The following is a 21,045-nucleotide window of genomic DNA, read 5'->3' as shown; positions in this document are numbered from 1 at the left end:
GTTAGTCTACAGCATAAACCACTTCTTCTCTTGCCCTGCGGCAGCCAATCCAACTTTGCCCTCATCGGCTAGTTTCGACAGAACCTGCGCTATAAACGGTCCAGCCATCGCGTCCATCTCAAGCCCGTAGAGGCATATGACGATCTCCCGCGTCGTCAAGGATGTTCTTGTCTTGTTTTTACCCCCAATAAAAGCCGATAAGACTTTCTTTTCTCGTAGTTCCCAGTGTCTGCTCCAGACTACGAGTTTGGCTTGTAGGTCGTCAATCACAGCACCATGCCCAGGGTATCCAACTGTTATCTCTTCATTGCGCGCACTTTGGGTCATGACTTGCAAACTTTTCATGTATGGTCCTAGATCTTCCACAACAACACTGCTTCCATGTCCAAGCACATTATCACCTGTGAACATGGCGCCGCTTTCCTCCAAGACAAAGCACATGTGGTCTTGACTATGTCCGGGCGTGAACAACGCTCGTAGCGTAGTTCCTTCAGCAGTAAAAGTTTGCCCATTGCGAATCGAATGTTGGCCCTGGTCCGGATGGGCCTTGTAGACCGCCGTGGCCAACTGTGGATACTGCGCTAGTAGCGCCGGGAGACCACCGGTATGATCGGTATGCCAGTGGGTCAGCAGTACCTGGGAAATGCTCAACTGGTGTTGGGCAAGATAGTTGACCAGAGTGGTGAGCCAGATTGGACACCCCTGTTGACATGATTGTCTTGTTTAGTCTCTAAGGTACTAAATTGGGATGGCCAGAATCACTCACTTGTCCTGTATCTATCAAAATGCGTTTCTGACCACTTCCCACTAGGTATGTATTGGTTCCTTGTAGTTGCATGTCTCCTGGGTTTCCGCCAAGTATTCGCACCACCTCTGTGCTGAGTTCTGTGACAGCTGGGAGATATGGCAGTCCAGCGTTTCGTGCCGATAGATATTCCTGCCAGCCTGGCTGCATCCACACTTTCGGAGGTGACATTCCCTTGGTGATTGACTCGAGATGCCCCGGCAGGCTTTGCGACTTGAGTAAGCAATGTTAGAATTGAAAGGTGGGGGCCCTTGGACTTTGGTGAGCATATGCAGGCACATGCATGGCTGCCTGATATACTAGGCGGTTATCTTCACCTGGGAAAATTCCCGTGTCCTATTTCGCGTCCCCTTGTCCTATTTCTGCGTCCCATTGGGATTTATCTCTTTCCTTCTAATAAGTTAGACAGTTTCAATATTCATAGAGAAGAGGAGATAGACAGGAGGAAGCGAGAAGTTGCGGCGGAATAAAAACACGTAAAAATATAACGATCACAACCGAAAACGACCGACAGACCTTGCAAGCGTCAAGAGAGCAAAAATGAGAGAATGCCCTCGGGCGTTAGCTATTCCAGGTGAACTAACGCCGAAGGGCACGGAAGGTAGGGCCTTAAGATCAACTTTAAGGGAAAAGACATCCAAAAAACAGTAGCCAGCGAATTTTGAATCTGCTGAAGTGAACATATAAATTTTAACCCTGGTAGTTATGCTGATACCCCCTTTTCCTGCCAACCCCCTAATCTGGGCGGTCTGATCACCTTGTAGGATATTGAGACGAGGTGCTATTGCACGTACGGAGTACGTTACTTTTCAACAGAGCAGACAGTGAAAGGTAGAGTCTTCAACCCCTTACTTGCTGGAGATTTGCACCTACTAATCTCTCATAGGAGTCAAGTCTGTTACTTCCAGGCAACTCTGCATGGCTAACAAGGCAGCTGATATCCTGCGAAACATCATCCCGGCCACGTCGGAAGAATTCCAAATTTGATCGACGATGGGTCCTTGATAACAAGAAGAAAATGACATGCAGATGTATATCATACATGGAGGACGGCGGGATTTAGGGTCTAAGTATGATAACTCCACGTTGTACTTCAGATGGATTATAGATGGCTGTCTGTTTGCCTGTCACGAAGGAAGTTGACAATCATTCTTGGGAAAAAGAAAATAAAACAGAAGCATGATCGTCATTCTAGAAGCATGGTGATCGATTCCCCAAATGGATACATGTGGATGCCATCTATGCCAGGCCAACGATGTTTGATGACTCAGCATTATGCGCATAAACCGGTGAGGGCTCTCATGCAGCTTATGGCCAGCTCAACAAGACGTACAGAAGTACATTGTAAACCTTGTTGATCCCCATTGATCAGATTGGCTGGAGCCTAAACATGTACATATATGTATGTATGTAGTCATATGTATCATCTAATCTCCTTTAAATTAAATATTGAACCCTTACTCCGTACTCCATACTTGTAAAATCATCATCGCCAGGAACAGGTAAGTGGGTCAAGTCTAAATTAGCCTCTCGTGACCGGGAGACCTCCTTTCCCCGGACGTGCCTCAACGTGGCCCCAGGCATTTGCAACATTTAACATTCACATTCTTTAGCGATCGGTACTTTTCTTTCTGCCAGGCACCTGTCATTCTGCGACATGGATCTGTAAGCGCCTGTCTTACCACCTGTTTTGCGTCACCACTTCGCCCACCTTCTCCGCTCTCCTGTCACCGTGGCGTGATCCCGCAACATGGAATCAATCGTGTATGAGAACTCGCCTTTGGCCGACTATTTGGAAGGTTTGCTATGCCCGAGGTACCCGAGGAATTCAAATCCACTGACATCAGTGCCAGGGGAGGGTGGAAACGAAGAGAGTTGGCCCGTTGAGGAGAATCAAGGCGACGATGATCGTACCAGTTCCAACTTTGCCCCTCGAGGGGCTTCTAAATTTCAGAATCGCGTTCGAAACAAGCTACCGAAGCCTCTCAATCTACGAGGCACGCCGCAGGGGGAACTAATTGGGAAACTATATGACACTTGCTCGGTACGACCCCTCGTCTACGATAGCATGGGATCATACTAACGCTCCCTCTCGTTAGTCCGCCCTGAATGCCAGATTGGCCCGAAGCGACAATGAACGATTTTTGGAACAATTTGGCTACGTTATTGTCGCGTCGCAACTTTTGAATGAACACAGCGCTCCTTCCTACACATCCGCTGCAGATGTCCTGTCTGCAAAACAACCCACAGCTCTCCCGTCCCTATCTACAACCTTTGGAATCCAAGGCGCCATTGTAACAGCCGCTACATCCTTTTCTATCGCTTGGTTATTACATTGGAGCCGTTCAAGGACTGGGTCAGGACTCAGTCTCAAGAAAGTTGGAGTGCTCCTGATACTCGTGCCCGCTGTCGGTGTATTTTTCTATGCTTTCGCGAAACGGCAATGGTTGAAATATCTCCGGCACCAGGCTGTCGAGGCAGCTGGCGCTTTCATTGGAAACGCCCAGGGATTTGACTCTGCTGCGTCAGCTTCCGTGGTCTTCATTCAGGAGGTTGAACTTGTCTCAAGAGGTTATCGGATGTAAGAACATGGCGTTTTTGGTTCAGAATAATACTGAGACTAATGAACTATCGCAGAAGCACTCCTCTACCACCTATCAGTCGGCTGGAGGATCAGGTACAAACGCGACGATGCTTGAGATTGCGCCGAGCGGTCTCTGAATGCTTTTACTCCATGCTCGAACGGTATATTCAATCCCAGAACACATTACGCCCACTTACAGATGAAGGCGACCTGGCGAAATATTACGATATTTATGACATTGGACTGGAAGAACTCGAAGCAGTAGAGTCATCCCTGTCGCAGCGAGCCAACGAAGACCAGTACTCATTGCGTGCCCTGAGGGATCTTTTTGGAAAGCTGTACAGTGTGAGAAAAAGCGTGCTGTGCTGCTTATTAGCTCTCAGCGCCGATGGCGGTGGCTCCGATATTGCTCGGTGGAGTTCTGCTGTCGAGGAAATGCGCGAGCTCGCTGCGGTGACCGGCAACAGCATGCTAAAAATGACAACAATTTTAAACGAGGAGGACCGTGAGTGCTAATCCCTGTTTTATGGCACAAGGACTTTCCCTAACATTCGCAGGTGATACCATTCCCCCATCCCCATTACCTTCCGCCTCACCAAGCAAGGACCACCTGCGTGCTCAGTTTAGACGGCTCAGCTCTTTGTCACAAGGGGTGCGTGCCTTGCATGCTAAAATGCACATCGCCAGCGAGGAGTCACACGCCAATTTAGAACGCGCAGACCCTGATGAGTTCGAAGCCGCCCTCCTTACACAATATGATTCGGTTGGCAGTGATCTTAGAGCTCTTCTCCAAGAGTGGGAAGCTGGCAAAGCCGCATTGACAAACCAACACGATCGCCTTAGTGTCGGGGATCGCTCGCGACCACCAAGTACTTTTTTGTTACCCATGTCCCCTACTCCCAGCTTGGGAGGTTCTACGGCAGTCGAGGGCAGTCCAACTGATGCGCTGAAAGCCTTAACTGGCGAGGGCCGGCCGGATCTGACCCAGACCTATGATGATGAGGAAATTTTCGAAGCTGTTGTACTGCCGGCATCGAGAAACAAGAGGATGTCTTTGACAAGAGACGAGCGTCTTGCACGTGTACGAGAAGACCGTGCCAGACAGGCGATTGCCAGAGAAAAGGCAGATGCCAGCACTAACATGCTCAAGGAACTGGAAATGGTCATCAAGCAGCGACCAGGAAATAACTCTGCGAAACGAGTTACCAGCATCTAAGACCTATCTGGGATCTCTGTCTCGTGCTTGATGCAAATCACAGAATCCCTCCATTTTCGTTCCGCGCCAACTGGCACAGGTTTGACTTCTCCCAGCGCTAGCAGCTGTAAGTCACAAATTGATACCCACGGCATGTACATATAGACGGGGCTCGGCGACAGCGGCGTTTTATTCGAGGATTATTGCTTCTGGCTTCTTGCTTCTTGTTACTTTGCTCACTACTTATTTCTTTTGTCCTATTATTATCCGTTCGTCTCTCTTTAAGTGGTCTTCGATGATGGCTCTTTCGGCGTTCATCTCCGTTGAGTATGAGGACCAACGTTGATTCCTTTTCGCAATTTGTACATTACAGCTGGCTCTACTGCAAATGAATTATCCTTCTAAGATCCATACTCGTAATTGTTGACCCTAGTTACGAGGATGGACGGAAAGGAGGCCTTATTGCCTTGGCGCCTGAGGTATCCAACTTAAACCCGAAAGGGACATATCGCCAAACGCGACCGCGTCTTCCCCACCCCAAACGCGATCCTTATATTAGACCTGCTGCCTCTTTCACCTTCGCTCAAATACATACCCAGTTCACTATCCTCGACTCCCTAGCACTTTCTTCACTTCAGAAACACACTCTCCCCCCTCCTATATCCTTACAGCCCAATTTAAACACACACCTACACACACAACCATCAAGAGTAAGTCGGCCAACCCCCAAATCGAAAAGATTGTTGTGTGCGAAGGACCGGTAAATTAACTCACTCTCTAGTGCTCGAAGCACGATTGGAACAGGCAAGCCTTCTGAAGCGCGTATGTGACTTATACCACTCACCTAATTCAACAATGGACAGTTTACTAAAACTGTTGTGTGTAGGTCGTCGACGCCATCAAGGACCTTGTCCAGGACTGCAACTTCGATTGCAATGACTCCGGAATCGCCCTCCAGGCCATGGACAACTCGCACGTTGCCCTAGTTTCCATGCTGCTCCGCGCCGAGGGTTTCTCTCCCTACCGCTGCGACCGTAATATCGCCCTCGGCATCAACCTGCTCTCCCTAACCAAGGTGCTCCGCGCCGCCCAGAATGAAGACATCCTGACCCTCAAGGCCGAGGACTCACCCGATGCCGTCAACCTGATGTTCGAGAGTGCAGAGACAGACCGCCTGAGCGAGTATGACATCAAGCTCATGGATATTGACCAGGAGCACCTGGCCATCCCTGAGACTGAGTACGCCGCCACCGTGGAGATGCCTTCTTCTGAGTTCCAGCGCATCTGCAGAGATCTCAACGCGCTGTCCGAGTCAGGTAAGTGACTTTCCCACCGAGGCGATACTGAAGCCCGACAAAGAGACCGAAGTCCCGCCGTACTAATCTCTTTCGTAGTCGTGATTGAGGCCAGCAAGGAGGGTGTCAAGTTTTCCTGCCAGGGTGATATCGGTAACGGATCCGTTACCATCCGCCAGCACACCAACGTCGACAAGCCCGACCAGAACGTCGTCATCAACCTCTCCGAACCCGTCGCCCTGACCTTCTCCCTCAAGTACCTCGTCAACTTCTGCAAGGCCTCCAACCTGTCCTCATCTGTCGTGCTGCACCTCTCTCAGGAAGTGCCGCTGCTTGTCGAGTACGGTCTGGGAAGTGGACACCTGCGGTTCTACCTTGCTCCTAAGGTAAGTTCTTGATTATTCCAAGGTCAACATGATGGGAAACCAAGCTAACGTGGGGTTTCAACACAGATCGGTGACGAAGAGTAAACGAACATGCGATGGTTCGAGGGGATATGGGCAATGCTAAAAATGAAGCTCGATGATAATGGAGAGAACTTGGAGGAAAATGTTCTTTCACTACGTCCCTGACAACAGGGGATTTTTAACAAGATGTTCACGATAATTTACACATTCAGCGGTCGAGGTTTCGACCTCGCAAATTTTTCCAAACATGCATCCTTCACCTAGAATTCAAGGTTTTCTAACAGCTACGAGTAAAAGAGGAATTTTTATTTCACTGGCCATTCGGCTAGCAAAGAGATGTATTCCATGAGTAATTTATTGTCCACCACTTTGGATAAAACCCCACAAACCCAACACCGAACCTCAGCGACCGAAACCCAACGAGCCCGCAGGCAAAAGACCCTAAGGAACCGCAAGGATGGTCCACAACCCCACTAATCAGCAAGGTCGCCAAAAAACTCTTTCCAGACCCCCCAACAAAAAAAAAGAAAATACCAGGGGGAGGAAGCAAGAACTGACCTGAGAAAAAAAGAGTGAAGCGCCATCCCCACCAGAATGATCGGAATCGAATGATACCATCCGTCCCTCCGAAGAGAAGACAGAGCAAGGTATGCTGCGTATTGCACTAAAGTGTCATCACACACAATCTTCGCACCGACTCTCCCAGGGGCATCGGGGCAAGCCCCTCCGCCCGATGTTTCTGATGCCAAGTGCAAGTGTGGACAAGAAGTGATCTAGGATCACACCAGGCCCTCACGGGCAGTACCGGCGCCGACGCGCGAAATCGAACGACGACGCGGGTTGTGTTTTGAAGATTCCTCCGAATTTCTCATTTGCAAGGGGTTTCACAGCTCTGGGCGGGACCCAGAGCTGCGAGGACGGGCTGTGAGGCTCGCCGTGTGTAGCAAAGAAACGCAGCATTGGTGGGGATGGCGCTTGAGGAAGGGAAATTTGGCGTCGAGGTGGGTTTGCGGGTTTTATATTGCTGTCACGTGGGATGAGTCATCTTTGCGCTTGGCCCGTTTGGGAATGTATAGGGCAGCCAGTTGTCAGTTGGGTTGACTGCTACTATGCTTGGATTTGCTGTTTAATTTTACGTCTACTCAGATTCAAGGCTTGCTTTTGTGTTTCCTATGCCCATTCAAGGCAATTTGTGCCTAATTCCAGTACACTCACAGTTTATGCCTTCCAGAGCGTTCTGCTCAGCGACGGTTTGGACGCTGATAGGATGTAATTATTGCCGCAGACGAGAGCTCACTGGCCCTAACGCATGTTGTGGAGAGGGTCACCCAGATTAGAAGAAGCAGCCTGGGCTCAATAATGGCTATCATATAGCCGAGACAGCCAAGCCTAGGAGGAAGGTTGACCCTACTGCATGACCCTTAAGAGCGATTCCAATGGCGATCATATATCTTGCTTGGATATGCAAATGCTTATGATTGAAGTGAACCCCGGCCCTACTCAATCTCCTCAAAAGCTCGGACGATATACGTCTTTCCTTGAACTTGTACCTTCTCCCCGGGTACTCTCCAAGATCCCACACCCTCCCCATCAAACCCAACCAGCATCGAAGGCAGAGCACCTGCATCTTCCCCAACCAAATACTTCTCCTTCCAACCCGATTCCCACTCTTCCCTTCTGGCACTAACATCAGCGCCGAACTTCTTAACAACCAGTTCACCAGATGGAGTCTTCTGTCGCGTATGAATCTGCATCTGGCGCAGTGCCAAATACGTTCCCCAGATGCGACCGATAAAAGTCTTCGTGACCGTTACCGAGCCTTCTTCATTGCTGAGATCTCCATCATCCGACTCCATCACCCAAGAAAGACCTTTCTTGGGCCCCTCGGGCCCCTCTCTGAATGGCAACTCCCGCCATACCTCCTCATACTCCTTGTCAGGTGCACCGGGGAGATCATGACGAGGCATAGACCCCATTTCAAGTGCATCCCCGTTTGGCAAGGGGACAAAAGTGCCACAATCAATGGTCTCAAACGCATTATGAGAGTCAAGCTCATGGGAGAATGTCACTTTCACTATAGAGTCGGTTAATGGGATGTTCATTTCCATTTCACTGAATGCAATGCATCCTTCAGATATACATATATAGCGCTGGAGGTAACTTACGAGGCTCCTGACTCTCGACAATCCTTTGCCCAGCAATCGCCCAGTCGATTTTGCCTGTTGCCGTTGCTATCCGCAGATCAACGTACCAGTCTTTCACGGACATCACAATTGTGTCGGTTGTTTCTTCGGCGGGCGTTGTGAGCCATCGGAATGAGATTCGCTTGGAGAAGCGACAGGTGGATTGGTCGGGTTTGGTGGCCATATTGTTGGATCTTGGTGAAGTGGGATTTCGGTGGATGGAGGTGCTTGGATTGCTATGGGAGGGTGTATATATGTAAACAGATTACGTAGTAGTCTGTGCTGGTGCCTTAGGAAATAGGATTGGTGTGTGCTGAACTAGATACGTGACGAGAGCTGGATTGGGAAGGTTGAAGAGAACATTGGAAGGATGGGAGAGTCACTTATCTTCCCCTCACACCCCGCACCGGCCTAAGCTTCCCCTATTCTCTTCACGCGTCGGCAATTTCTAATGACCATATCTACGTATGTAAATATTATAGGATTTACTGCCAAAGTCTGATGGACTATCTCTTTAATTTTAATTTCCGGGTTCATGGCAATTTTTGGAAACAGCCAAACTCATTGGCCATTCAATATCACTCTATAGCCGTAAAAACCAACTTACAGCTCTGCCCTTTGGGCCTCGAAGAGATGATCTGATCATCGAGCTTCATGGAAGCAGTCATATCCGAAGCCACTGTCGTCCGATAACGAGAATACACTTCCCGAAGCAGCACCTTCATTTCAACAAGTGCAAGACTAACCAGTATCAGCAAACCAGCATTAGTAAACCAGGGACCAAAGAGGACTCACTTTTTCCCCGTACATCCCCTTCCACCCGTAGCAAAGGAAAAGAAAAGCCTATTCCTCTCAGCAGTCCCCTCCTCGACAAGCCACCGATCAGGATTGAAACGATCAGGTTCAGGGAAGACACTATCGTCCATCCTATGCACCGAATAAGGCTGACAGCTAACAATAGTATATCCCGGAACGAAGAACCCATCGATCTCCCTTCCACCAGCAGGTACATATCGAGGCAGCGACATTGGAATAGGCGGCGCACACCGCAGTGCCTCTTTAATAACAGCGTCGAGATACACATAGCTATCCAAGGGTGTATTGGCCGGCGCAGCGGTAAGCTCTTTATGAAGTCTGTGCTGGAAGCAGAGGTTCAGAGGCTGCGAGAGCTCCCACATTAAGAAACATAGGCCATCGCCCGTCGTGTCGATGCCGGCTGCCATGTGGTCTTTGCATTCTGCGGCGGCTTGCATTAGTTCCAGGTTTGATGTTTTGCGTTTGAGCTTTTCCATGAGGGTGTGGTCGTCGTGCTCGGTTTGGGCGGCCATGTCTAGCACGTATTGGTTTGCTTTTGGGGCGCTGCGGGCGTGGAGGAATTTCGGGAAATACGGTGCTAGTGAAGGGAGGTAGTATTCGAGCAGGTTTTCTGTTTCTCTTTTAGTATCTCTCACTAAAACATGGAAATTGGGCAGTGCATACTTTGGAGACTTTGGTGATAGGTCATTTCGTGCATGATTTCGTAGTCTTTGGCTACGTCGAGAGATTTGAGGCCGCCGGGGCTGAACATGAAGTGAGTAACGCAGTCCAGAGCATAGCAGTGGAGCAAAGACTGAGAGGGTTAGCATTTCTTATGCTGGATGCTGTCATATTTTGACGACCCACATAAACATCCACACTATTTTGGCCAGCCTCGACACATTTAGATATAAACGTCATGGCCCGTTCGTGGATAGCAGCCATGGGTTTTTCTTTCATGATATTGGTCATGGCGTATCTGTCGGCAAAGATACGTTTCCTTTTGCTATGCTGGCGGATATTAGCACCCCAGTATTCTAGTTCTATTAGGAATAAGTACCTCGTCTTTCAATAAAGTAGAGAACATGGTCCTAAGTTCTGTATCAGTGGCTGCCGGATATCTCTCTGATGCAAAGACTTACTTGATCTTGAACTGCCTGAAAAGATCATAGTACTCAGTCTTGTCATACCCACTACCACCTGAGGCATAGATCTCTTTAATCGCATCGAGGCTGGTAAACGATACTTCATTGGGGCCCAGCCGGACGACCGAGCCATAGATCTTGTGCAAGCGGTGGACTGATTCTCGTCGATTTGCAGTAAACTCCTGGTACTTAAGCCATAGACTTGTAAATCGAGTGTACCACGGGCCCGGAATCATAGACAAGGGCGAGAGGAATCCGCGGATGACAATATACCCGCAAAGGAAGATCGCTCCGGCCCACAGAGACAGCATATTGTTGTCGTATTAGTGAGCTTCTGAATTACGAAACGTTGCTCTTGAGGGATGGCGAACATGCTATTCTATGCTTATTTATACCATAGATCTGATTGAAGGATCTACAATTCCCATTAGATAATAGACATAACCTTGGGGATTTGATAGTCTATGCTCAAACGGCTAGGATTTGCCGATATCATCGCTATCGGAGTGCGGGGAAGGGCGAACAGGCGCTGCGATAACATTTCAGACTTTAAACCGAAAGGGGAAATATGAGGAGATGACAGGGTTGTCGACAAAAGAGGTTGTTCCTAATGGATGTCAATTTACTTTCTAGTCAGCCCTGTCCCGATCTTGCGTGGCGCTCATCTCTGAGGCGTATGGCAGGAGGGAGATGAAGACTGTTTCTACAAAATACAGGATAATCGGAAAATAAACGCAATAGATAAAAAGCATTAGGCCCCTGCCAATCGATTTAGATGTCGGATATCTGCAAGTCCATTCAAGAGATTCGTCCACTACACAGCTTGTCATATACGTTACCAAACAAGCTCTCTGACACAAAGTCCACGCCGCAGCCGAAGCCAGGATAGCCACAAAACAGCTTGAATGTATCTTGAGTTGATCATTAAAAGCTGCTCGGGCAAAGATATTATAGTAATCAATCGACGTTGCGCTGGGTTACAATTATAGCTTAGCAGTGGGGCTAAGGGAGAAGCTATGATCTCACATGGATTCATTTCTACTTATGTACCATAAATAGATTATCATCAGTACATTGGTTATCAGCAATATGTCTTTTTGACAGGACAAGGGCATTGGCGCTAGTCTTTCTTTAGGCCGTAGTAGACGAATTGCTAAACTTGCTTCGTTTGGTCTTGATAAAGCTAGTGACGATCTTATTAGCGATCCCGCGAGACACTTGACAAAAGGGCTGCTTCGAGAAAGACATAGTTTAGTGAGTTGGATATGATCATCGTGATCATGGAACTCTCGGAATAAGACCGGGCATTCCTCAGTTTCATTGTCGGACTTGTCTCTACCGAGATACCCTGCTCCGGTGGCCTTTTTATTGATCGGACCCGGCGATGGCCGATCAAATGTCTCACTCCCAAAGGTTCTTTGTGATTGGGCTGACTAGCTTTTTTTCTGCCAGTGCCCTATTATGGATGCTGTCGGGCAATTCTGGAGCAAGTATTGGAGATAAATCAACATAGGTTGGCGGAGATGTTTCGCTCGGGCGGGGGATCTGTCGGCGTCGATTAATGCACGGTTTGTCGGAATTTACACGAATACTTTACATATGAGTATTTCGAACGACGAAGGAATCTTTGGCTGGCTGTAATAGGACGAAAGTGGACCTTAGGGTAATTATCATTCGCACATTCAGGCTGATCGGTGGATGCGGTGCCTCGGCGATCCGGGCCTGACATGCGACAGCACTTGGAGTTGGCAGTTTTAGGCTGAGGATGAAGATGAGGTGATAAAGAGAACTAAATGGAGTCAGATGAAAATAAGATCTTAACAGGTGCTAAGATATCTAAGTACAGCTGTAAATCGTGGAACACATGGGCATGAACCAAGGATGACATGGTCAGGGGCCACGGCTCGGACAACCTTTAAACTGCCTCAGCCACCTCTCAGCCACATTGGCAAGGTCGCATTCCGTATTTACATGTTTCACAGCCTTGCCTTCATATTACTTTCTGGGGAGAGGATTTCAATGTGGCTTGGATTAATTGACCGGTGTCACAAGTTAAGTTGCTCAGGGTCTTGGATTTACCTACCTAGGTAGGTATGGGGCTACCTAGGTACCTATTAACACGATTAAGTAATCCAAATAAAACGGCAGGTGTTGAACCAGTTCAAGAACAACCTTTTTCGAAAAGGGTCAATAGGACGACTCAGCAGGGTATAGAAAATACAAGACGCATACAACAAAAAGCAAAGCGAAAAAGAAAAAGAAAGAAAAAGAAAAAGAGAAAGTCTGGACTCGAATAAGTTTGGTACCTGTCGCATGTCGATGGGTCCACTCCACCAATTCAGGAGGAAAAGGCGTTGAAATGCAGAAAATAGTGCGGCTTCGTTTGGGTCGCTGGAGAAACTGTTTTCCAGGGACTCTTCGGTGCATCTAGAATCTCTGTAGTAAGCAGTCCTCTAGAGTCTCCAGGGCTCTACTGTTCTGGAGTATGTATATTCCGTGTAGGAGCCTGCGTACTGCGTAATATGTGTGACCCGCCCCATGGTATGTGGACAACTCTGAACCCCAGATGTGCCCCTACTTTCTTTCCCGTCTCGACTCTGGCCTTTTTTCTTTTCCTTCTTCAACTTTTCTGTCACTCGTTCCTTATTCCCTCTCTTTTCTTTTTCTCGAGGGTTGCATTTACTGTACGGTCGCTGCCAATAACACATTCCCTCGATTCCCCCCACCACTTGACAATTCGGAAGACCGCGGGATAAAAATACACCTACGAACATTGAAATAAAAGTGAAATCATCGTCAATCTTTAATTCGACTTGACTGGTTCGAACAGTCTGCCTGACGGTCGGATGCCCCTGTTGAGGCTTCCCTGCATCTAATCACGTCTCCTGACGAATCCCGGCTTGGGGCCAACCAAACCGCCAAGCCCCAGAAGCACACGAGCCTCCGGGTGTTTCAATCTGCCCTTTCCCCCGTGACGGGCCTATTTCCCACCGGTCTTTATAAAGCGAAAGCCACCATCAGGTGGTCACACCGTCACCGTGTCTTTCCCAACCCATCCCGCCGACTTGAGCTCCACCACGGAGCCTCTCGGCAAGATTCCTTCACACGGGTCGCGCGCTTCTCTCTTGGGGGGGGTCTTTCGATCCCGCCTTTCGACGAGGGCCAGGAGGGTTCCGCGCACGAGAGGGATATTCTAACGTCACTCCTGCGACCCATAACCCCAGGATGTATCTCCCAAATACACATTGGACGTGGTCCTTCGCGATCATCACACTCGTCCAAACAGTCGTAACACTCGGCCTTGAATGGTATTGGACTCCATCAAAGCGGACATCTTGGAAATCAACATTAACATCGCCGTTTTTCTAGTTACATCTTCGCAAATTTTCAAATGCAAGAACTCCCAAACAACAGTCCCGCTTCGAAAACCATCCCTACTTTCCTCGCCCTCTACGGTTTCGGTTTCCTCTACGAACTGGTGCTGGTATATGATGCTCTGCGCATGAAGAATACAATTCAGATCATCGGACTGTGTATCTGCAATGTTGGCCTCCTGATTTACGGCGCTGTGCAAGTGAAACAAATTCAAGAGGCAGTCTCCACCTTGGCCTTGATGAATATGATCAGTCCGGTTGTCTGGGCTCAGTCCGAGCCGTTCCTAATCATCATTCCATGCATCGTGGCATTGGGGACATTATTGATGACTTTTGTCGCTTATAAGCTATACGATGAGTTTGCGTGGACGATCTACAAGCATATCAGTGCTGATCTGCAAATGAAGCGCCGCTATCTCACCTACCAGGTTTGTGTTTCGCTCGACCTCCCCATCAGCAACACGACTAACCGGTCGTGTATCAGATCTATATCGCTCTCTTGAAATTCGATTTCTTCTTCTTCCTGGGCTTTACTGTCCAGTTCCTCGTCTTGGTGTCCTCAACCAGCATGGATGCTGAATTCGCGCTTACGGTGGCTGCCATCCCCGTGACCATTATCATTCTGGTCTGTGGCGCCTGGTTTGTGCGACGAGAAACCATGGTTGGCATGATAATCATCATCGTAAGTCCACAATACCAGCAAGATGGACTTCTAGCTCTAACGATTTTGCCAGCTTCTCTTATTCGCTGCGATGGCATATTTCTGCTTCAAGCTGTTCCGAATGTACTCGCCGCTGACATACTTCAAATACCTACCCGCTCGACCATCGATGACCTTCTTCGCCGTCATCACTATCATCTTGATTGTGATCACTATCATCAACGCCTGCCTGTGCGTCCACAACTTCAACCGCGGTTTGAAGCCCCATATCAACAAGAAGAGGAACAAGGAAGCAGAAAAGACAACCGAGCTCTCTTCAAACCTGACCCAAGTACCATCACGGATGATGATCGACTGATCACCCCGGTGGGGAAAAAAGGGTGTTTCTATAAGTAATTTCCCGGGGCGTTGAATTTTGGAGCGTCGTGTCTTTTATTAACTGTGAACCTTCGTGTCTGTGTGGACACCTTGACATTTAGCCTGATCTCTTTGTGCATTTTGCTTTCTTGCTTCTGGGCTTTCGGCTCAGTATGATACCTCATATCCGTCGAATGTGCTCTGCCCACCATCTTCCATTCTTCCTGGCTTCTGAGCTGCCCAAAATTCCTGTGATTCTACTTTCCTTGGTTTCCTTTGCATGTTCATATCCATACCCCATACCCCATACCCCCTGCACGAGTGCACCGACGGCGTTATCTGAATGATTTGATTCCCGGAGGTGTTCTCCATGTCTTACGACAGCCATCAATGCTTTTTCCGACGAATGTGAACTGGTCTTTCTTATTAATTCAATGGACTAGACACCTGGATAGTATTTAGTAGCTGCTATATTAATAGAATTGATTCCACATCATATCTCAGTGTCCTACATGTACTTCATGAAGATAGTGGTGGTATCGAAAAATGGGTATTGCTATTCACTGCTATATATGCATGTAAATATCGTACCTAGGTACCCTATTCGTACATACTCCCATACAGACGATATTTACGTATGTATGCACTCGCTAAGGTCTCGTAGATGCCCAGGTGAGTTGTACTGGCCATGTCATTCTGATTGGTGGATCTCCTTGTACTGTAAATACCTGTAATTATCACCCAACTCGCCCCCAACTACCGGGGCTGACAAGTCGAATACGGTATTACCCAAGAAACCGCGATCGTGGCCTCAACTCCGCAAGCCTCCTTTCAGACCCTCTCAAGCTCCTCCTTTCCTTTCTTCTTGAACTGCCATTCCATCTTTCTTTTAATACCTTTTTTCCCACTTTACACTCTTCCATACCCAATTAATCACAATGGTAAGTCCATCTACCCCAGACCAAACCCATCAACCCATCCGACGATCAAGCCAGCTTGCCTCCATCCACCACCAACGCAACAACCCATTGCGAACCATTTAGCCGATCCTCAATTCCACAACTAACACAATGAACCACCAGGCCGCTCCCCGCCCAGCATCTCCCCTCACCTCAGGCGCCGAGTCCGGCCCTGACTCAAAGTCCGGTGCCGCCGCAGCCACCGGCACCTCCGTCGGCCGTCCCTCCTCTCCCTCGACCCCCGGCGGTCCTCGCGCTGCCATGCGCCGCCGTGCCACCGCCGACCACAAGGAGACCCTGCGCAATGCCCGTCCCAGCTCCACCCGCTCTGCCGGCGCCGGTGGCTCGTCCGGCACCATGCTTAAGCTGTACACCGACGAGAGCCCCGGTCTGCGCGTCGACCCCGTTGTTGTCCTGGTCCTGAGTCTGGGATTCATTTTCTCGGTTGTTGGTCTGCATGGTAAGAACTCATTACTGGAGATGAGATGGATGTTTGGTGTTATTGGATTGGTTGCTAATTGCTTTCTTCTCTCTAGTCATCGCCAAGATCACCCGCAAGTTCTCTGCTTAAGCACCTGATTAGCTTCAATTGCACAGTTGATGTCCCGTCAGACTATTGCGTATTATCTGTCTATCATGGGCGTTGACTGCGCTCCCCAACCTCGAATCTTCCTCTCCTACCTCCTCATTTACCCACTCCCACTCCTATACCCCGTGAGCCTTGGGCCATTTCTCGTTGGTGGCGCTGGAACCAAATCAGCCCTTCTGAAACTGGTTTGATTCTGATTCTGTTTCCGTTTTCATTTTGATGTGTATGTGGTGTTTTCGTTTGCGCTGCAAAAGAGAGTTACTCAACGACCTATCTGCTGTATAGGTCATTCTAGATAGAACTAACCGGCTCGTGTATCCGTCTTGACCTGTCTTTGTTTGTCCATTGGCTCGTTTCCTGGCGATATCATGCGCTGGAATGTGCTGTGGCTGTGGCAGGTTGGCCCGAAACATGGTTTGTGCTATCCGGACGATTGTCTGTACAATATAAAGCCTTGAAGCCTTGATTGGATCTATTTCTAGCATTGGGTTTGCTTTTTCCGGTGACTTTGTAGACTATTACGCTTCTGGCCTGTTTAACCCAACCTGGATACTTTAGTCCTGGATGATTTGGAGTATATGGAATGGCAAACAGGCTCGCCTCTCCATTCAATGCCCGAGGCAACTAGAACATAGTGTCTTGCAACCCGCGAAACTAGCCATTGTGCAACTACTCTCTGCATTACTTGTCTATGATATATCATACCTCCTCCCTCGATATAGCGCCAATCCGTCTAGAACACAGCTGCGAATTGTAAATTCCAGTGTTTATATGGTTACCGCAAATATGGTTGCCGAGAGGAAGACCTGCTAGGAGACATCAAAATTCATAGTGTCTATAGGGGTCAATGGATGAAGAAACTAGGAGCTCTCGGCTATGGCATAGGGATATGCAACCCGGGCAGGTTACTCGCCAAAGCTAAGCCAATGCTTTACAGGCAATTTGAGCTTATTTGGGACTTGATAACAGCCCTGTTTCCTACATTATAATACATATGGGGTGGATCAATCTCGAATTAAGCTACAATCTAGTGGAGTTCCCATTTTCTTCATATAGATGTTCGAGGTTTTTTTTTCGCCGATAATATGTAACTATGTGAATCATACTATAGAGTGTATATGTATATAGAGTTATTTGCTTGCTCTTTTTCTTACTCTTATAATATAAGCAAGAAAGAACTATAGCAAAGAACTCTATATACATATACACTCTACAGCCTAACACCCTATATATATAATAGGTGCTCGAGGGCGCAGAAATGAAAAGAAATAACAGAAAACCCCAAAACTGACGGACATGTATATCAGTCAATCTATCCGGTTCAAAGTATGCAGTTGATGAGCTCATGGCTCCCAGGTGAGGCAGTCTAGACAGCTACAAACCACCCGATGTCGGGAAGATGATGGATATGATAACGAACTTAATTCAAGCACGCTTTGGTAAAACACCCAAGGTTAGAATTGAGACTATCCGCTTAATCTAAGCAATAGAATGTAAAGTCGACGTGCGGAGATAGTGGATCTGAAAATAAAATAATAAGAATGAGTAACCTTCATTGCCAAGCACCTGGGCATATCTTGATCAGCCCTAGAGCCTGGAACCGGGACACTCCGATATTCCCACATCGGAAAATCCATTAGCGACGTCAGTCTCACTGGGAAGTTTCAAAGCGTCCAAGTGTCCAGCGCGAGTTTGCCGACTCGTAAAGTCTTATCTCTCATCTTCTCCAGCCAATCACAACCATTCAGCCACGGTGCCCTAAAGGGTAACTGATAACAGCACCAACCAATGACCGACAACACGTCTATCCTCCGAAACCTCCCTTCTTCATACCAGAGTGACTCTTTGAAATCTCTAGGGCTCCATTGGGCTGTTGGTTCTGTAATTCTAGAGGCGTACCTAGACGGTCCACATCCCTGTCTTGCGCGCCATGGCATTACGAGAGCATGTTGCCCTTATCTGGCAATCAAAGTGCAGCATCCCTATCTAAGCTTAGATCAAAGATCTTCCATGGGTCTTGCTGTGCCCTAGGTCGTGCGAATTCGGAGCTGGGGTCCGTACCATGCTTCCGATGCTGTGCGTTTGGCCCTATATGAGGTTGTTATCTTCCCGGTCTGGGGATCTGATATCCCACATACAAGTCAGTATTGGAAAGTTATATAAGGCGTACTTTCCATATCAATCGGAGAGTTAGTCGCTGATTTCCAATTTGAGGCACATTGCCAGCATCTTTTATATCTATCCCTCTATTGCTGGCTATAAACCCTCCTGAGTCCCTAGTTACTCACGTCTACGACATGTCGTCCGATGGGGTTATTTTCACAGCGCCGTTGTCCCCGAGCTTTGGATATGGAATTATTCTGGGACTAGGCTTTGCCTTTTCTCTGCTGATGATCTTTATTACTTGGGCGTTGAAACGGTGCGTCCCTATGCCTCTATCGATATCAGTCACTTAAACTAACAAAAATATTTCCATACAGCTATCAGAATGAAGTCCAAACATCTGAGATGTTCTCAACTGCAGGACGGTCTGTCAAATCAGGACTGGTTGCTGCTGCTGTTGTCAGTAGTTGGACATGGGCTGCAACTCTTCTCCAGTCATCTGCAGTCGCATACCAATACGGCGTCTCTGGTCCATTTTTCTACGCATCGGGTTAGTCCGCGCTACATGGGTATAGTCTCAAGAGCTCCATATCTGACATGTTGTGTATCAATAGGCGCTTGTGTCCAGATCCTCCTATTCGCAACACTAGCCATCGAGCTGAAACGCCGCGCGCCCAACGCACACACTTTCTTGGAAGTTATCCGCGCTCGCTATGGAACCGTCGTGCACGTTGTGTTTATAGTTTTTTGTTTGATGACCAACATCCTGGTTACTGCGATGCTTCTCACTGGTGGCGCAGCCGTGATGACATCCTTGACTGGAGTGCCCACTGCGGCAGCCTGCTTCCTGCTCCCGATTGGCGTGGTGCTATATACTCTCTTCGGTGGTATTAAGGCTACTTTTATCACAGACTATTTGCACACTGTGGTCATTCTGGTTGTTATCTTCCTCTTCGCCTTCTCCGCTTATGCTACAAACGCCGAGCTAGGATCTCCGTCAAAGGTGTATGATGCGCTAGTTGCAGCCTCCCAGCGTCACCCCGTTGAGGGCAACGCGGAAGGCAGTTATCTAACTATGCGCTCTAAGGAGGGTGGCATCTTCTGGATCATCAACTTAGTTGGAAACTTCGGCACGGTCTTCTTAGACAACGGCTACTACAACAAGGCTATCGCCGCCAGCCCCGTCCATGCATTCCCAGGATACGTGATTGGCGGCATCTGTTGGTTCGCAATTCCCTGGCTCTGCGCAAGCACAATGGGCCTCTCCGCCCTGGCACTAGAGGGCACGCAGCGTCTGAGCTCCGGCGACGTGACCGCCGGACTAGTGCTACCCTTCGCAGCTGTCAAGCTGCTTGGCTATAGCGGTGCCGTCGCCACAACACTGATGATCTTTATGGCTGTGACATCCGCCTTCTCGGCCCAGCTGATCGCCGTCTCTTCCATCTTCACCTACGATATCTACGCGGCTTACATCGACCCAAGCGCCAAGGGCAAGAGACTAGTCTGGATTTCTCACATGTCCTGTATAGTCTATTCAATCATCATGGCGGGATTTGCGACGGGTCTCTACTACGCCGGAATTGGCATGGGATATCTCTACCTGCTGATGGGCGTGATCATCTCCTCCGCCGTCTTCCCGGGCGCCATGACCCTCCTCTGGAAGGGCCAGAACCGCATCGCAGCAGCCGTATCACCGCCGCTCGGTCTGGCAGTCTCCCTCATTGCCTGGCTAGTGACCGCAAAGAAGCAATACGGAATCCTCACCGTCGACACCACCGGAGCCAAGTAAGCATACCCTCCCAACATCAATCCCAAACCCAAATCTAACAAGCCGTTCCAGCTACCCCATGCTAGCCGGAAACGTCGCGGCCCTTCTCAGTCCAGTAATCTTCGTTCCACTCTTCACCTACGTCTTCGGCCCGCAGAACTATGACTACGAATCCATGCGCGCAATCCGCAAAGTAGACGACACAGAAGTCGCCGCCGCCGCCCACATCGACCTCGAACTAGTTCCTGGCGAGATGGGCCCTACACAAGATGAGAGTGAAGAAGAAACACGCCAGCTCAACCGCTCGGCACTGTACGCGCGCACGCTGACGGTCTTTATGGCATTTTCATTCCTGATCCTCTGGCCGATCCCAATGTACGGGTCGTCGTATGTGTTCAGCAAGAAGTTCTTCACGGGGTGGGTGGTTGTTGGAATTATTTGGTTGTTCTTTACTACGTTTGGTGTTGTCGTGTTCCCGTTGTACGAAGGACGCGCGAGTATTGTTCGTGTTGTGCGGATGATGTCGCTTGACCTTGTGGGGAAGAAGCCTAAGGTTTATCGGGGGACGAAGGCTGGGGCTGATGATGTGGCTACGCCTTCTGGGGTCGCGACGCCGACTGAGATGCTTGGGGAAAAGGATAAGCAGACCTCGGAGAGGGAGGTTTGAGGTTCTTGATGGTGTTACCTTTACTGGTCTTTTTCTTTGCGTCTTGGTCGTGGTTTAATATCTTGTTCACGGCTATTTATACCCCTACTGCTAGTTTATCTGAATTTGAAATTCATCCACTTTATAGTTATGTGTTCCGATCATGATAGACAGTCTGT

General features: G+C 48.8%; 8 protein-coding genes across 8 annotated transcripts; 5 read left to right on the top strand and 3 right to left on the bottom strand.

The window, feature by feature from the left end:
* Nucleotides 1–6: 6 nt before the first annotated feature.
* Nucleotides 7–976, bottom strand: N7489_004498 (uncharacterized protein; the record flags this gene model as incomplete). The annotated part of the gene is made up of 2 exons (XM_056710250.1): nucleotides 7–702; nucleotides 767–976. The coding sequence occupies 2 exons, from the start codon at nucleotides 974–976 to the stop codon at nucleotides 7–9; spliced, it is 906 nt and encodes a 301-aa protein (XP_056568671.1).
* A 1,579-nt stretch (nucleotides 977–2,555) lies between these two features.
* N7489_004497 (vezatin family protein) lies at nucleotides 2,556–4,605 on the top strand (the record flags this gene model as incomplete). Its single annotated transcript, XM_056710249.1, has 5 exons — nucleotides 2,556–2,604; nucleotides 2,659–2,849; nucleotides 2,905–3,386; nucleotides 3,443–3,894; nucleotides 3,947–4,605. The coding sequence occupies 5 exons, from the start codon at nucleotides 2,556–2,558 to the stop codon at nucleotides 4,603–4,605; spliced, it is 1,833 nt and encodes a 610-aa protein (XP_056568670.1).
* Nucleotides 4,606–5,025: 420 nt separating this feature from the next.
* N7489_004496 (proliferating cell nuclear antigen) lies at nucleotides 5,026–6,349 on the top strand (the record flags this gene model as incomplete). Its single annotated transcript, XM_056710248.1, has 6 exons — nucleotides 5,026–5,063; nucleotides 5,206–5,294; nucleotides 5,366–5,406; nucleotides 5,471–5,900; nucleotides 5,979–6,265; nucleotides 6,332–6,349. 6 exons carry the CDS (start codon nucleotides 5,026–5,028, stop codon nucleotides 6,347–6,349), a joined length of 903 nt encoding a protein of 300 aa, XP_056568669.1.
* A 1,433-nt stretch (nucleotides 6,350–7,782) lies between these two features.
* Nucleotides 7,783–8,653, bottom strand: N7489_004495 (uncharacterized protein; the record flags this gene model as incomplete). Its single annotated transcript, XM_056710247.1, has 2 exons — nucleotides 7,783–8,360; nucleotides 8,452–8,653. 2 exons carry the CDS (start codon nucleotides 8,651–8,653, stop codon nucleotides 7,783–7,785), a joined length of 780 nt encoding a protein of 259 aa, XP_056568668.1.
* Nucleotides 8,654–9,047: 394 nt separating this feature from the next.
* On the bottom strand, nucleotides 9,048–10,720 carry N7489_004494 (cytochrome P450; the record flags this gene model as incomplete). The annotated part of the gene is made up of 6 exons (XM_056710246.1): nucleotides 9,048–9,210; nucleotides 9,265–9,895; nucleotides 9,949–10,078; nucleotides 10,132–10,275; nucleotides 10,325–10,355; nucleotides 10,407–10,720. 6 exons carry the CDS (start codon nucleotides 10,718–10,720, stop codon nucleotides 9,048–9,050), a joined length of 1,413 nt encoding a protein of 470 aa, XP_056568667.1.
* Nucleotides 10,721–13,634: 2,914 nt separating this feature from the next.
* N7489_004493 (uncharacterized protein) lies at nucleotides 13,635–14,802 on the top strand (the record flags this gene model as incomplete). The annotated part of the gene is made up of 4 exons (XM_056710245.1): nucleotides 13,635–13,717; nucleotides 13,779–14,211; nucleotides 14,268–14,465; nucleotides 14,518–14,802. 4 exons carry the CDS (start codon nucleotides 13,635–13,637, stop codon nucleotides 14,800–14,802), a joined length of 999 nt encoding a protein of 332 aa, XP_056568666.1.
* A 1,069-nt stretch (nucleotides 14,803–15,871) lies between these two features.
* On the top strand, nucleotides 15,872–16,331 carry N7489_004492 (SEC61-beta family protein; the record flags this gene model as incomplete). Its single annotated transcript, XM_056710244.1, has 2 exons — nucleotides 15,872–16,220; nucleotides 16,297–16,331. 2 exons carry the CDS (start codon nucleotides 15,872–15,874, stop codon nucleotides 16,329–16,331), a joined length of 384 nt encoding a protein of 127 aa, XP_056568665.1.
* Nucleotides 16,332–18,646: 2,315 nt separating this feature from the next.
* Nucleotides 18,647–20,887, top strand: N7489_004491 (sodium:solute symporter family protein; the record flags this gene model as incomplete). The annotated part of the gene is made up of 4 exons (XM_056710243.1): nucleotides 18,647–18,768; nucleotides 18,830–19,002; nucleotides 19,067–20,237; nucleotides 20,293–20,887. The coding sequence occupies 4 exons, from the start codon at nucleotides 18,647–18,649 to the stop codon at nucleotides 20,885–20,887; spliced, it is 2,061 nt and encodes a 686-aa protein (XP_056568664.1).
* Nucleotides 20,888–21,045: the final 158 nt, after the last annotated feature.

The sequence above is a fragment of the Penicillium chrysogenum genome (assembly GCF_028827035.1).
Source record: "Penicillium chrysogenum strain IBT 35668 chromosome Unknown utg000002l_segment0_segment0, whole genome shotgun sequence".
Taxonomy (NCBI): domain Eukaryota; kingdom Fungi; phylum Ascomycota; class Eurotiomycetes; order Eurotiales; family Aspergillaceae; genus Penicillium; species Penicillium chrysogenum.
This window is presented reverse-complemented; position numbering and strand designations above follow the sequence as displayed.